The 15,371-nt window shown below is 38.7% G+C and overlaps 1 protein-coding gene across 8 annotated transcripts in view; it reads left to right on the top strand.

Annotated features, from left to right (window-relative positions):
* The window catches only part of GPHN (gephyrin), a 287,559-nt gene that overhangs the window by 245,902 nt on the left and 26,286 nt on the right, over positions 1-15,371 (top strand). For all 8 annotated transcript variants that reach the window (XM_074149777.1, XM_074149781.1, XM_074149778.1 and 5 more), the window contains 4 exons: positions 4,932-5,051; positions 9,324-9,382; positions 9,602-9,755; positions 11,732-11,853. In XM_074149777.1, the coding sequence (XP_074005878.1) occupies positions 4,932-5,051; positions 9,324-9,382; positions 9,602-9,755; positions 11,732-11,853 (455 nt within the window). The remainder of the gene's footprint in view (positions 1-4,931; positions 5,052-9,323; positions 9,383-9,601; positions 9,756-11,731; positions 11,854-15,371) is intronic.

Raw genomic sequence — 15,371 nt, 5'->3', positions numbered from 1 at the left:
CAAAACTGAATATTCTTGGAGGTGGCGTGAAGTAGGGCACAGCCGTACCTACCCTCCCGCTGTGTGCCGTGGGGACGTGATTTCAGAAAGCGAGGTCGTGCGGTTACATAAGGAACTAACAAGGATTTCCCAAAATACTTCAGGGCGTTGTGCTGACGTGTCCAATAGGATGCATACAGTAATGTCTGCCCTAGTACAATGTTAGAGGACTTAAGCTTTCTAGTGGCATTGCAATTCATAAACAGAGAAAAGCAAGATGTAACCCCTTCTTGCTGACAGATTTTTAAAAGGGACGTCAGCCCAATAACTGTTTCTATAAGCTGCTTGATATTTGACACTGGTACCTGCAAAACAAAGCGTAAGAATTTTGTATGAAGCCTTTAAAGGTCGGCAATGATGGGAACAATCTTGAGGAAGCCTGGCAGCAGCCTAGTTTGCAGTATTTCCCCTTTTCTGTTTGTTAAATCAAAACAGTGTTTTATAGTAGATACGTGGATCGTGTTTAAGAGCAAGTTGGGGCAGCACCGATTCATGACCTGCTGCGCTGTATAAATATTAGTGAATGGACACTATTTGGGATTTCCTCTTAAACTCAAGAGTACATTTGATAAAGTTCCTGTGCTAATACTACGGTGATAGGAAAAAAATCAGTTGTGTTCAACTACTTTTTTTATTCTGTCAATTTAATTGTACCTGCTACCTTCTTTTCAGGAGAGCATGGGTTAATCCAAAATGTCTCTCCAGCTATTTCAAGTTCCAGTTTATAATTCTGTGTATTGTGTGGGAAGTGATGCAGAAATGGAATAAGTAGCTAGCAAAACAAAGGATTGATCGGTTTTAATGAAGATTTTATAGTGTCGCCATTTTGACCGCTAAACAAAAAAGTCTCAAATAAAATAGATGCATTTCAAAAGTTGTTTCAGGTTTTAGAAGTATCACCAGTTGCAGGATTGTTCCATTTTTTAAAAAATGGAGTTGAATTGCCTCTAAACGTATAATAGACATTTAATTTGGCTAACCATGATAGATACAGACAACTAGGAAAATAATTTTTGCAGTAGTTCTCATCCATCATCATGAATTGTATTTTGGTACAGTAGACATCTCAATACTGATATTCACATGAACTCAGATCAATGACTGTTACACAAAATATGTAAAATTAATTAAAATACTAAAGGAAGTAAACTAATGAATTTCACCTGCCTTGGATTTTCAGCCCTTCTGTCTGCATTTTCAAGTATTAGTCCAGAATCCAAAAGACTGACAACTATTTCTACATCCCATTTTATGGACCCTATAAAATAACAAGAACCAACAGAGCAGCCTGCTGAATTATCACTCCTATCATTATTCACCTGGCATCAATATCATTGTTTTGCAAATTAAAAAATCCTACAGGACGGCAATGCTTAAAAACAGTACTGTTGAAGCTGTGTCTAATGGGGAGGACTGCCCACAGGTCTAAAGGGTTTCAGTGTCCTAGTCGGTTCAGCAGGTTCGTACAAAGGATAAAAGGGCAAATGGAACCTTGCTTCCCTCCTACAAAATACAAGAGCTCCCAAATGTCTCTCTGCAGGGACAGTCTGTCCTCCCAGATTAATGGGAATGGGAAACCTCTCTGGCAAGGAAGAAAAATTGGGTGGGAGGAGGCACGCAGTGAGAGAGTAATTCTGGAAATACCAGCGACGAGTTAGAAAAATGAGGCTGTTGACCTCTGAATAATTGGTCAAAGTTTTTTTCTCGGGCCAACATATCTTCAGGTTCATCTCCTTCCCAAGAAATTATTTATAGCCTTGGAAGGCTCCTCAGTCTCATTTCACCCTTCAGTCACTCTCAGCAGCAGCATTCTGCTTTTCATGTTACAGACCAATTAACAGAATGATTCACAGCAGGGAGTTCAAAATAAGTTTAGATTTGGCTCCTCCTGTAGGGAAAAAGGTTATGTAAGTGCTACACAGAGAGGAAGAAAATGGGACTGAGAATTGCAGAGGCCATATAGCCAAGCTGGACATTTCTGTATCAGTTTGTAAATTGTGGTTTATTTTCTGATTTTCACTTCCCAATGGTCATGTTTATGTTAACAACCATTTTTTCTTTTGTATTGAGGAAAACTTTCAGACACTATCCTGCTTTGGAGAGGTGAAGTCACATTTGAGAGCACTAGTCCTGAGCCATCCACGTGGCCTCTGCATGAAAAACTCAGCCATGGGGAGCAATGATTTTCTTCCTATAGACTTGCATAGCTGGAGCTTAGCGTTTCCTGGAAGACTTTCTAAAGGCGTTTCTAAGAGGCACTGTGGCTAACCACCTGTAATATAGGATGGAAACCAGACATTTTTCACTTTTCCATTAACTTGGGCCTTTTTACAGAAAGGAGCGTGGGTCATTGTAAGTCACACAGGAGAGATGTAATCACGTGAAAGAGAAAATACCAGAGATGGGGGCTGTGCTCAGTAGATTATTTCTGGTTTTTATTCAGTGACTAACATTAGATAGATTATCAGTGATGGAGGCAAAGGACAGAACCCAGTACTGCCCTATTCCAGGTAAGTGTGAGATCTCAAAGGCCTTTAAAAGAGCTTCTGTGAAATCATTGTACATAAATATGCTTTCTGAGAAGGAATAATTTCTTTCTCTTCATAGCCTGTAGCACAGAAGAACACAGCCCTGGAGATTCACACACAAATCTGGCAGTTGACTTTTGTTCGTAAAGTTAATCTGATCAAATTCTCAAAGGACAAAAAGGAAATTAAATATACGAGCAATCAATTCTAAAAGCAATTGTTATCGTATCATAAATTTGTTAAATGTTTCACATCATTACACCTCAAAAAATTAACTCATCTAGTACTAAACTCCAAAAGCATGGATAGTTACAGTGCATTTTATCACCGTAGGTACTGATTTCTGGCACAGTCCTAGACTTTTTATATTCTTTGTGGTTCTTGAGGCCCAAAAAATGCATTTTAAATGGGAGAATTTTTTTATGCAATATATTTCTCCTAAAAATTGTCACTAAAGACATAAATACTTTAGTGAGTTCAGAACAATATTACCTATTTGTAATGCACCTATAGACTATATCTACAACAATATGCAAAAGAGCTCACATAATCCAACGCATAAGCTTTGCCTTTTGCAATATTTGTTTTCATAAAAATAAAATAACAGACTAGACAAGATTATTTTCACTTTTAAGCATCTTCAGTATAAATGGCAGCATCTCAGCTATTCATCCACAGCTTCTTACATAGTCTGCGGTGAGAAATAAACAACATTTTGTAAAAAAATAATTACTTTTATGTCATCTGGTTTAGATACCTACTTTAGGATAATATGAATCTTGTCCCAAAAACACACTAACCACGACATATGGCAAGTGTGATCTGTTTTTTTAATTTATTTTAGCATTTTGTTTATGTTCTTCTCAAAGGAAGTTACATTTCTCTTACCCTTATTAAAGGGTCAGGATTCAATCAACTCCAGGCTCAGTTGTTTCCTGGGATACGTAGGTCACTGGGATATTGTGGTAAACCATTTCCAGACTCTTCGTGGGGCTTCTGTCCCAATGAGCCACCTTTGAAGTACACACATTTCGAAGGAATACTCGCATTTTGGAGGTTGTGACCGTGCTGAAATAGAGTAGAAGAGCGGGCAAGGCAATCACAGCTCTGCACAGCTCAAACGTTGGCCGCTGGTCTGGAATTTGCAGAAGTCAAACAGCCTCCTGCCAAAAATTCAGTGAAATTCAGTGAAAAGTCACGGAGTAAGTGACGGCCGGGCGGGAGCAGCCCATAGTGCTTGGGCAGTGCTGCTTGCGGGTCACTGTCACATACCTGCTAACCGCAGTCTGAGAGGTCCTGAACATACTCCAATGCTGCATATGGAATATAGAGACAATCTGCATATGAACTATACATGTGACGTACAGAATATGTTGGTCTGTTCACAGCTGTGTAGATCTGTGTGTAGCACATGCTCACCAGCAGCCTACATGGGCTGGCCTTACTGGATGCTGCAGGCAGCAAGCACTCGTATTCCAGCAATGAAATCTCAATCATCACACTAGCTTCTTTTAGTTCCATTTTTTAAGAAAGATTTTTTTCTTTTAGTTATTTATTTCTTAAGTGTTATGGTCAAATTACAATTTTACTCTGGATTTTGAAAAATGTGTATTAAAATAGGCTGCCTGGTGAGAAATTTTATTAAAACAGTTGTCATTTGTTTTATCATGTTGTTCTGATTTTTTTCTATGCTTTGTATTGCTTCTGCTGAAACTTTGTAACGTACTGTGACTTTACAGAATTGTAGAATATTATCAGTTTTAGGCTTTGCTAAACCGACGCTCACAAAGATAGATAAACTAGTCTTGAGCTGTCTGTCACTGTGAGGAAATCTGCTTAAAAATGAGGCAGCTGGTTACGTTACTTCACTTACAAGCTGCTGGTTTTCCATATATAGTGTGCTGTTAAAACAAAACCAGAATAAAAATCCAATCAAACCAAAGCACAGAATTTTTTTACTCTGGGAACCAGAGTACTCTGCAACAATATTTATGTACAGAGAACTACTAGATTTTTGCTCATGTAAGATTCTAGAAGGTCGCTGCTATGTTTCTAAGTCACTTATTTTTCTGAGCCGACCTGAGTATCAGTGTATTGCTTTTCCTGAAAGTTATTCTTATGATAGAAATCTATGGGGGAAAATCTGAAGCCACCCACTGTGACCATATAGAAATGCCAGATCTGAAGCAATGACCTAATGCTCTTTAAATACATTGGAGTTTATACCTGTTGATATCACTAGCAGCATATCAAGAGTCATGCCACAGATAAGAATATTTGTCTTTCAGATTAATTCCATAATGTTCAAATGGTTTTGAGATTTTTCTTTTCTAGTAAATTAATTTTTGTTTGTTTCTTTTTCAGCCGACTCAGACTGTGATGCCTGGTCAGGTAATGCGCGTTACAACTGGTGCTCCAATTCCATGTGGTGCTGACGCAGTGGTGCAAGTGGAAGATACAGAGCTCATCAGGGAATCAGATGATGTGAGTCACAAGTTAAAACTCATTTTTCTTTTGTGTGCAGCAGAAAATGGCTCATGACACAATCCCGTAAATATGAAAGATAGTCCTACAGAGAAGCTTCTGTTATCTCAGAAGTTTGAGAATTTTTGCGTCAGTTCCTAGTGGCAATTCTAGTCGCTTTTTCAGCTGTGATAATAGTACCACAGACCTACGTGTCCTGCCATTGATTTTTCATCACAGTTGTTGAATGCTGACACCAAACTATTTGGGAGTGTGATTGAGTGAAAGGCAAATGCCTCCTGGAGATCCATAACTACAGTCTAATTTCAGTGCCTAGAGTATGGACATTTTTAAAATACAGAGTAGTGGTAATCAGACATCGTATTTCCTTCTTTTCTACTGAGTTCACATTTAGCAGTAGAGCAATTTTCTTCATATTTCAGGATTATCCTGAAACTCAGCAAGATGAGGACTTTCAAAGTTCTCCTAAACTCACCACGTAAGAAGGGGAAAAGTATTCTTAAGATACAGTGATCCCAGAATAATACGTAGAAATATTGTAGTGCAACATTATTGCTGATGTAATTAAAGCTGAATATGATTTTCTATGGGAAAGTGAACAGTTTTAAGTGCTGCAAAATCTATGGGATGACTTGGATTATGCTGTGAAGATGGTTCTGCATTATCAGAGTTGATCTCATTTCAGCAAAGGTGAATTTGGTGGATTTTGGAGAATATGCAATAAATGCATGTTTAGAGTAAGGGGTTTTATTATGTAACAGAGGAAGTAAGTTCCCCCCAAAATTTTTGAAACCACAACTAAGTTTCTTCAATAGACCTCTGTGCTCCTTTAAAATGAGAAGATTACTGAATTCAAGACCTCTGAAAGCCAGGAAATGGATAAGGTGCACCTTCCCCCAGAACATAGTCTTAACTCTGTTTAATTTGAACAGATTTTTCAGTATACCTATAAATCATATTAGCACCCTATCAAATAGATGCTGCCAAACACCACAGGAAAAATTAGTACTGTAGTACTAATTCTATATTCACAATTGTCTTAACAAAGCAATACGTGGTTTTTGATGAAGCACAGGAGCTGTCTGTAGACAATTGTATTCCAAAGAGTCCACCTTAGACTTCCTAAATATTGTTCTCTCTTCCTTTGTGTTCAGAGAATTCCTTCTGAATCATTACCTTCACTTACCCAGCTGTGATTTCAGGACACCATCATCACGTTTGCCATCATCTGACAGACTTTAAGGCAGGAGATACATCTCTTATTGACACACCTTCCAAGTTCAGTTTTGGAATGAAGTGTGTACATGGTTCTCTGCTCAAATTAGCCGTTGCTCCTCTGCTGCTGTTCTGACAAGCTGTTCCACTTCCCCACAGCTCCGTGCTAGCATTGCCACTGCAGCTGGGGTGTAAGCAGATGAATTCTAGTGTTCAAAGCTGACGAAGACAGCAAAAACAGAAACATACTCTCATGATCCTTTCTCATGCCTTATTATTGTAAATGCACAGATTTTTACATCTGATGAAGTCAGCAAGCTGTGTCGGCTGGCCTTCTTCCTAACAGAGAATTTGTTGAGTCAGTCCTGCTTTGAGGTTACAGACGTGTACGTGTAGATTACATGTTCCCTTAAAATACACTGTTGCCTTCACTGTAGTTAATCATTCCATTAGCCTTACTGAGTAAGTTTTCTGTGGCCATTGCTCACCTCATCATGACAGGACTATCACATTGCAGAGCAACATACATGATAGCCTGTTTTTTTCTACTTCTATTTTGGATGACTGTCTTCCTGGATTCTACTTTTTCTGTGCGTGTTCTCCTGTGCACATGAGAACAGATTATTTGGCTATGTGCTTAAACTCTGAATTTTTTAGCGAGTGGTCAGCCACCTTCAGTTTCCTTTTCCTGCCTATATGTGCGAGCTAGAACTCTTCAGTCTCTGCTTGTCCTGCAATATGCCACTCTGCTAGTCCTGTACATGAATAATTAGTATAGTTTAATTAATGTGTTATTTTTCTCTCCTCTTTCATGCCCGGGTGGTTACGTATTTCAAGAATATTTTTCTTCTTAGTGTTAAGAATTCCTTCAGGGCTCGGATTTAACCGAAATGAAATCTCTAACATCTGAAATATGTTCTTCTGAAAAGACAGAGAGTACTTTTAAAAGGAGCTCCTTGACCTCTAGTTGTGATAGCAGTACTTCAATATCATAGCAAGCATTCCCCAAATGACTGTAGTCGTCACAGGCCTGAAAGAAATCACATCTATCCAGCAGGAAGAAAAATTCTCATCAGCTTGCCAAATACCCAGTCATTGGAAAACTGATGCTTGCAAAAACATGTCTACCTCCTTTTCATTTTGAGTTTTTATGTCACCTTGTAGGAACAAGGATGTGATCATCCAAAACAAGAGTTAGATCCTACATCAAGACCAAGCATCAGTGTATCAGTATGGATGCTGGCTGTTACAACCATCAGAGTAATCCACTCAGACATAGTTCAAAATATATTAATACATAGCAAGAAGAATACTGCCTGATACACACCAAACAGAAGATGTTCTTGGCATAATGCCATACCTCCCTGCAAGCCCCACCTCTAGCACCTTGAATTATCTTGTATTCCTAAAGTGTTCGGGGATATCCGTCAATTCCATAAATAACTATCTCTGCACATCACCATGCTGTTCACAGTCACAATTCCCACAGTGCTTTTCAAACCTGGGATTACCAAATTCCTCAAAAGCCTTTTTCCTCGTTTCCCCTAATCCAGGACTCCTAAATAGGACCTTTCCTATTACTCAGATGTATCATTCCCTAGAAACTTCCTAGCTATCTCTAAATGTTATCAAATACGTGGAAAATTAAAATCTTCATGAGTGGCCAACCATCCCCAGAGTGTCATCAAAATAAAATAATTCTTAGACTAACTGTGGCCCCAGATTTTCATCACAAGCCTAAGGTGTCTTTTACAGCTTCAGATGGGGATAAGGGAGATAAAAGGACATCCTAGGCACCAGTGCAGCCACTTTGGACACCAGCAGCCAAAAACAGTTTCGCCTTTTATATAAGAGGAGCAGGTATAAAAGAAACAGAATTTGCATTAACAGCATATTTTGAAAATACTGCGATAAAGTAAGAAATTAGTTTTTTCAGGGTTGATGTTTTTGTTCATTTCCTGCTTTTCAAGGGTTTAAATTTATCCATTTTCACAGAAGGTCAACTGGATCACAGTCTGTAACAACATGTTCATTAACTTTCAGTTTGGGGCCTTTAGTTTAAAGCACTTAGTTTGAACTCAGAAAATGCGGTCCATACTGCCTTTAAGAAAAGAGACAAGTCCCAGTGTTCTATACAGAACTATCATTCCTGTAAAAATTCCAAATGACAATGACATGCCTTGTTTGTCTTGTAATATTAGTGTCCCTTTTATAACTTTGAGGTACTTAAAAGTATGAAGCGCTACATGATAACATAAAAGCAAGATCTGTTCCATTGTAGATTTAGTGGTACTGACAGGCTGGCACTATCTCAAAGCTGAGTGTATATATCATCAACCCGCTTGCAGGGCTTATAAATTTAATATTAACAATGTAAGTCATGCGCCATTTATTGACACTGAATGAATCACCAAACCATTGAAATTCTGAAAAAGTAAACACAAATATTAAAGTAGGCATTGGACTTTTCAGGCGACTGTCTCTTGTTGACAGTAAGTAAATATGGTGAATAAGCCTCTTTATGACATGTACAAAGCTCTCAAGTAGGAGTTTCCACTACCAGAATCACCATGAAAATCCTGAAACAGAGCATACAGCTTCTTCCCGCCTTTCTGTGGATGTAGTGGCATATTGTCTGTCAGACTAATGTTCTTTTTGAAATGCCATCTTTGAAATTGTTCAAGCAGATCAAGTTGGCTGAGAGGGGTAGAAAGAATCCACTCAGTATCTAGATCAACAGACAAACATAGGACGTAGCATAGGACAGATACAGAAATGTAGGGATAATAAAAAAAAAAGGAAGGTAAGACGATGCATTCAGTGCTTGTCCTTCCCTCGTGAGCTCATCAAAGACAGAATTTGTTATAAAGCTGTTCAGTTTTAGCACACGTCGTATTACAATCTTGACACACAGATCAGGAGAACAATGATAATTCTTAAACCCTGATGTCTCAGTGTAATCGGTACTGCAGGCCATGAAGACTTCTGAGAAATTAAAACTGATTAATCTTTTTTGAATAGCCCAGCTGACCATATTTAATCTCCTTGTTTTTGTAGGGCACTGAAGAACTAGAGGTTCGAATCCTGGTGCAGGCTCGACCAGGCCAAGATATCAGGTCTGTAAACAGCCTACTTTATAAACAGTAAAATATCTCTGTAAGGAATAGAAGGGCTGGTGATTTTTTATAGTCATTGTTTGACCATAAGTAGTACTGACATTTTGACAATCTGAACATCCCTGGACACTGCTTACCTGAAGTGGGACCAATCAAGGAGAGATACTTTCAATCTCATTCTGTTTTTATTTCATTTTCTTTCTGTGCTACAATTTTCAGACCTATAGGACACGACATTAAAAGAGGTGAATGTGTGCTCGCTAAAGGAACCCACATGGGCCCATCTGAGATTGGTCTTTTAGCAACTGTTGGAGTAACTGAAGTAGAAGTTAACAAGTTTCCAGTGGTTGCAGTCATGTCAACAGGGAATGAGGTAAGAAAAGTAGGTTTAGAATCAAGGTTTGAATTACTATATCTTCTTCAGGACAGGTAAAGTGTTTTGGATACTGACTTCCACCACATTCCCAAGTAGACTCACTTTTTGCGCTGTAGCTCATGCTGACATGAGGTATTTTTGTGAGTGATCAACCCATAATCAGCTGCTTGTGTTTTCTCCCTCAAGGGCTCTCTCACAAGTCTCACACACTGTCTTTGCCAAAATTTTGGTAATGTATCCGACCATGTGCCAGCTCCTTTCCTCTTGCCAGCCAGGGAGGACCTGTGGGGTAGTCAGGATTGTAATTCATGCTGCCAGTCATGACTGGAAGAGTAATTTCTTTTGAGCACCACTCCTCTGAAGCTATTGTGCAAATGGCAGATAATCCGTCTTTGAAAACTGAACAGTACTGCCAAATGCCTTGCTGTAGTATTGTGCCTTAGTATTTTTTTGTTAGTAGCACATGTTGAAATCCAGACAATCTCCTGTTGGTAGAACTCCAGACCAGCTTCCTAATTGCTTTATCTTAACATCAGAAAAAGGAGGTTCTAGATTAATTTAATTTACTAATTTTACATATGTTGTGGGTTGACCCTGGCCAGCAACTGAGCACCCACACAGCTGCTCACTCATTCCCTCCTGCAGGGGGAGAGAGAGAGAACAGGAAGAGCAAAAGAACTTGTGGGTTGAGAAAAAGTCAGTTTGAAGTTCAAAGACAGCGTGAAGTTTGACCTATAATTTTGACTGTCCTTTGAGACAAACTTTTTGAATTCCAGACACAAACATAAACCCAATAGCTGTATTCTCATACAGCTTGAATATGTTGAATTTTGAAAGATTTTGAAAATCTGTAATATGTTGAATTTTGTCATCTGGCGGTGTCTTTACAACTTCCACAACCCCAGTGAAAGTTACTCTATGACTGCTGGCTGAGGCTGGCCTTGCTGGGACAGAATCTTCCCAGATTTCATAACATAGACAAGGTCTGTCATGCAGGAAACATACGGCTAACCAAAGAACAAATCTAAAGAGCTAGGGGGATTTCAGGTGATGATTTTCTGAATAGTGTCTTCCATGTGACTGAATGTTCTTGGGTGTCACTAAAGGGCCCTTTATTGATGTGGGCACTCTCTTTTGTATCGTGTTAAAAAAGATCCTGCACAGTGGGTTTCTGAATCATCCTGTAGGAATCTTCACAGAAATAGAGCTGCTACCCAAAGCATCAAAATTTAGCCATGCTCCACTTTTGGTTATTCTTACCTTACTACCTAACCCTATCGCTGTAATTTTGACAGATACTTATCATCATCAATATTATTATTAATCACCTGTCAATAATGTGGTGTCCTTCTGTGTCCTACTAGAAAATAATTCCTAATATATGTAAAATATATGTTTACATATGTATGTAGTGTAGTTTAACTTCCAAAATACGTAACACATATAAGGCAATTGCCATGATACTATCTTTAGAGAAATGTTTTTTCATCCAAAACACTAACTGATACAAGAACCAAGCTTTAAGCTTCTGTCTATTATTCCGATACAGATTGTTGTATTTAAAAAACATCTTTATTGGTAAGTAGGCAATGAACTTCAAAATTTCTTTTAATTCCTTTAAATCTGGTTAGCAACATCAATGAAGTTCCTTTAAAACCATTTAAATAGAAGCAATAACTTGGAAACTTAAATGTGTTTTGGTTTCTAATGTTTGAGATTAGAAGCCAGGCTCTCATAAGGAGAAAGAAGGTTTTTGCAGACATCAACCAATAGAAACAAATTAAGCAACATGGAGATTGCACTAAACAAGCACATTACATACCTTATTAATTTAAATTTACTATATCACTTTACACATATATTTTATGATAGTTGTCTGAGAATATCCTGTCCAGTCTGAAGAATAAAATTCACACTTGTGTGAAGGCACAGTATTCCAAGGAGACTAACTGAGAGTGTTTCCGGTTTTATAGCTACTGAATCCTGAAGATGACCTCTTGCCAGGAAAGATTCGGGACAGTAACCGTTCAACTCTTCTAGCTACAATCCAAGAACATGGCTATCCAACAATCAACTTGGGAATTGTGGGAGATAAGTAAGTACCACATGTTAGTAAAGATGTCACTTCATATTCATGCGGTGCACTTTATGGCATCCATGGAAAAAAGAAATACCAGAGAAAATGTCACTCAGTGCAAGTGTCAGAGTGTTGTGACAGGGCATATCTTGGAGAAGGTATTTTACCCTTTTCATTAGAAAATTAAATAAGTCTATTCTAATATTAAGAGGAATCATTTGATAAAATTTTTATTGAATGGCATTTATTTTGTTTTGCCTTCTGTTTGTTGAAACATTGTTACTGCTGCAAATTGAATTTATTGCTACAGTATCATCACAAGCACCGTATTTAATACGTCAGCCCTCCAATATCTGAAGGGAGCCTACAGGAGAGCCAGAGAAGGACTCTTTGTCAGGAATTGTAGTGACAGGACAAGGGGTAATGGTTTTAAATTGGAAGAGGGGAGATTTAGATTAGATACCAGAAAGAAATTCTTTACTGTGAGGGTGGTGAGGCACGGGAACAGGTTGCCCAGGGAAGCTGTGGATGCCCCATCCCTGGAAGTGTTTAAGGCCAGGCTGGATGGGGCTTTGAGCAACCTGCTCTAGTGGGAGGTGTTGGGGGGTTGGAACTCGATGATCTTTAAGGTCCCTTCCAACTCTAACCATTCTATGATTCTATGTAAGAGGAGACAATTCTACAGCAACTATACTTTTTTCTAACTCAATAAAGGGAGAAGTTTCTCTCAGAGTTTATTTTCCATGCTAAAGTTAATTTAGAATATAGAGTTTTGTCAGATTCTAAGTGACAGTCTTTTGGGGAAGGCCTGACTGCTAGATATTGCTCAACATTTCCAGAAATATGTCAAAGAATTTAAAAGAATCAATTTATTTTCGTTTCCGTTACTGGTCTCCCTATTTGATTGCCACAGAGTAGTACCCTGTGATCAGTCTTTCTGTTCATCTGACAGTGATTGCTTCTTGTTTCCCAGTGGCAGTGAAGTCACGTCTCCTGTTGAGAGCTCTAGAATAAGTGATTGAAGGGTTCAGTCTTTTGTCCTTTGTAAGACAGTGCAATGCCTGTCATCCATGCCCTGAGTTTCTCAGCGTAACATATTTCTTCAGCTTATTGAGCTCCAAAGGCTTCGAACAGGCTTTCTTGTTTCTCATTTTGGGTATCAAACCATCTGACAGACTTGGTTTGATAGGGAGTTGTTCAAATTCACCTCCACCTGTTTGAGAAAAAGGGTATTCCTCGTGGGTAGGTAAAAGTGAGGCCAGATAAAAAAGAAAAAAAAAAGGAAATAGTGGATTTCAGCACCCACATTTCACATGGATTGATGACAAAATTCCCAAGCAGGGAAACAAGGTTACTGCTAGGGAATAGCTCATTTCAAAACCCATCTTCCCTAGTGCAGGATTCAATACAAAACATCACTAGCTTGACAGAAAGTATATGAATGGGCCAGCCACTGCGTGGTTCTACAATATGTGAACCAACCTGAATGGTGGCTCCAGGAAATGCAGTGGTTGTTGTGATCTTAGGGAAAGCAAACCCTTCTGGATACTCTCTCTGTATCCAGGCATCCTTTTTGCTTCTCTGGCCTAGTGAAACTCCATTGGTGTTCCAAATAGCAATAAATATCAAAAACCTGCCCAGGAATGCTTCCAATTTCACGTGGAGATTTCATGCAAACAGAGTCTAAACTCATGAGACCATTCCAGGAATGGTATCTAAATAAATCCTGGATCTCTAGAATGTTTTCTATATTATAAGGACCTTTTTAGACTTTAAAACACAGGTAGTGAAGTTCTCAAATAAAACTATTATATCCAGAGATCAGGTCATAGATTTATGTATCTGAGGAAAAAAAAAAAAAACATCCACAAAAAGGCTATCAGCTCCTGAAAGCCATCTCTATATAAAAGAAGGGTTGGCAGGGTTTTTCTCCAACAAAATATTGGAGGTGGAACTTTTTGCCGTCTGCATGGCCGAAAGTTACTGATACTGTCATCAGTGTTACTGTCAACATCAACCTACATACTGTCATTTACAGTGGGTTAATCCAATGGAAGAGATCCTTTCCCTAAACATCTTTCTGGTAGCCTCTCTGGCAGAATGAGAGTGTAAAGCTTGTTTGTTCTTTATGGCCTTGCCTTAACCAAATAGGTATAGTCTCAAATTTGCTGTAAAGTCAACACCATCAAATGGAGAGTTTAACTTAAGGTCACCGTGCAAAACTAGTAACTATGTAGTCCATTGCCTTCAGGAATTTTTTCTGTGACCTCCTGGGGATGGAGTGTCTGTGAAGATAATTAATCTTGAAAGCTCTCAGTAATAAATAGTAAACAATTTTAGAATCATAGAATCATTTAGGTTGGAAAAGACCTTTAAGATCATCGAGTCTGTAAACCTAACACTGTCAAGTCCACCAGTAAACCATGTCCCTAAGCACCACATCTACACATCCTTTAAATACCTCCAGGGATGGTGACTCAACCACTTCCCTGGGCCGCCTCTTCCAATCCTTGACACCCCTTTTGGTGAAGAAATTTGTCCTGATATCCATCCTAAATCCCTGGCACAACTTTAGGCCATTTCCTCTCATCCTGTCACTTGTTACTTGCGAAAAGAGACCAACCCCTGCCTTGCTACAGCCTCCTTTCAGGTAGTTGTAGAGTGATAAAGTCCCTCAGCCTCCTTTTCTCCAGGCTGAATAACCCCAGTTCCCTCAGCCGCTCCTCACAAGACTTGTTCTCCAGACCCTTCACCTTCGTTGCCCTTCTCTGGACACACTCCAGCAGCTCAGTGTCTTTCTGGGGAGGTTTAAGGCCTAAGAGAATTTTTTTACTTTTCTACATTTTACTTTTCTATATTTTTTACAAATATGTTTTGTGACCCTTTTTTTCTTGTTGGATGCTAGCTGAGAACCAGGCAGCACACATATATATCAGTCAAAAGTAGACAGGTGTCCGAAGCTTTGCTTTCAGTTATAAGAGATTGATACTTCTGAATCCTCACTATTAAAATGTTCTGTGTGTCTTGAGATAGCATTACCTTGGCAAAGGAAATAAGAGTTCTTTTTAAACTTTCGGTTTCATGCTTGGGGAGTCATTTCTGCAGAGGGTAGTTACTTTAGCTCATAGAATAGAAATAATGAGCCTCCAACTGTAGAGTGATTTTGTACTTTGCAGTAAGTTTTGAAAGAATAATTCAGTACTGTTGACTTAGCCAAGAATCTTCCCCACCTGATATCAGGATTCTGTCTGAGCAAGTCTTCTGCCATTCTTCTTACACTCACATGCCCAATCTATATATTTACAACAAAATGCATCTGCAGTTCTGTTTCAGTCAAAGGGGAAATCAGATTATGTAAATTAGTTTGATAATAGGTATGGTATTATTTAATTATGTAATAAAGCTACAAAGAGAATGTTGCCATGTGGATATTTCAGTATAGATCTTTCAAACTAACATGACTGATTTGATGGAATACCATGGTACTTGAACAAATGCAAGAGACTTACGAGAGATATCTTAGGGTACAATTTTGA

Source organism: Numenius arquata, chromosome 6 (genome assembly GCF_964106895.1).
Source record: "Numenius arquata chromosome 6, bNumArq3.hap1.1, whole genome shotgun sequence".
Taxonomy (NCBI): domain Eukaryota; kingdom Metazoa; phylum Chordata; class Aves; order Charadriiformes; family Scolopacidae; genus Numenius; species Numenius arquata.
The sequence above is the reverse complement of the archived record's forward strand: the minus strand, read 5'-3'. Positions and strand labels throughout refer to the sequence as shown.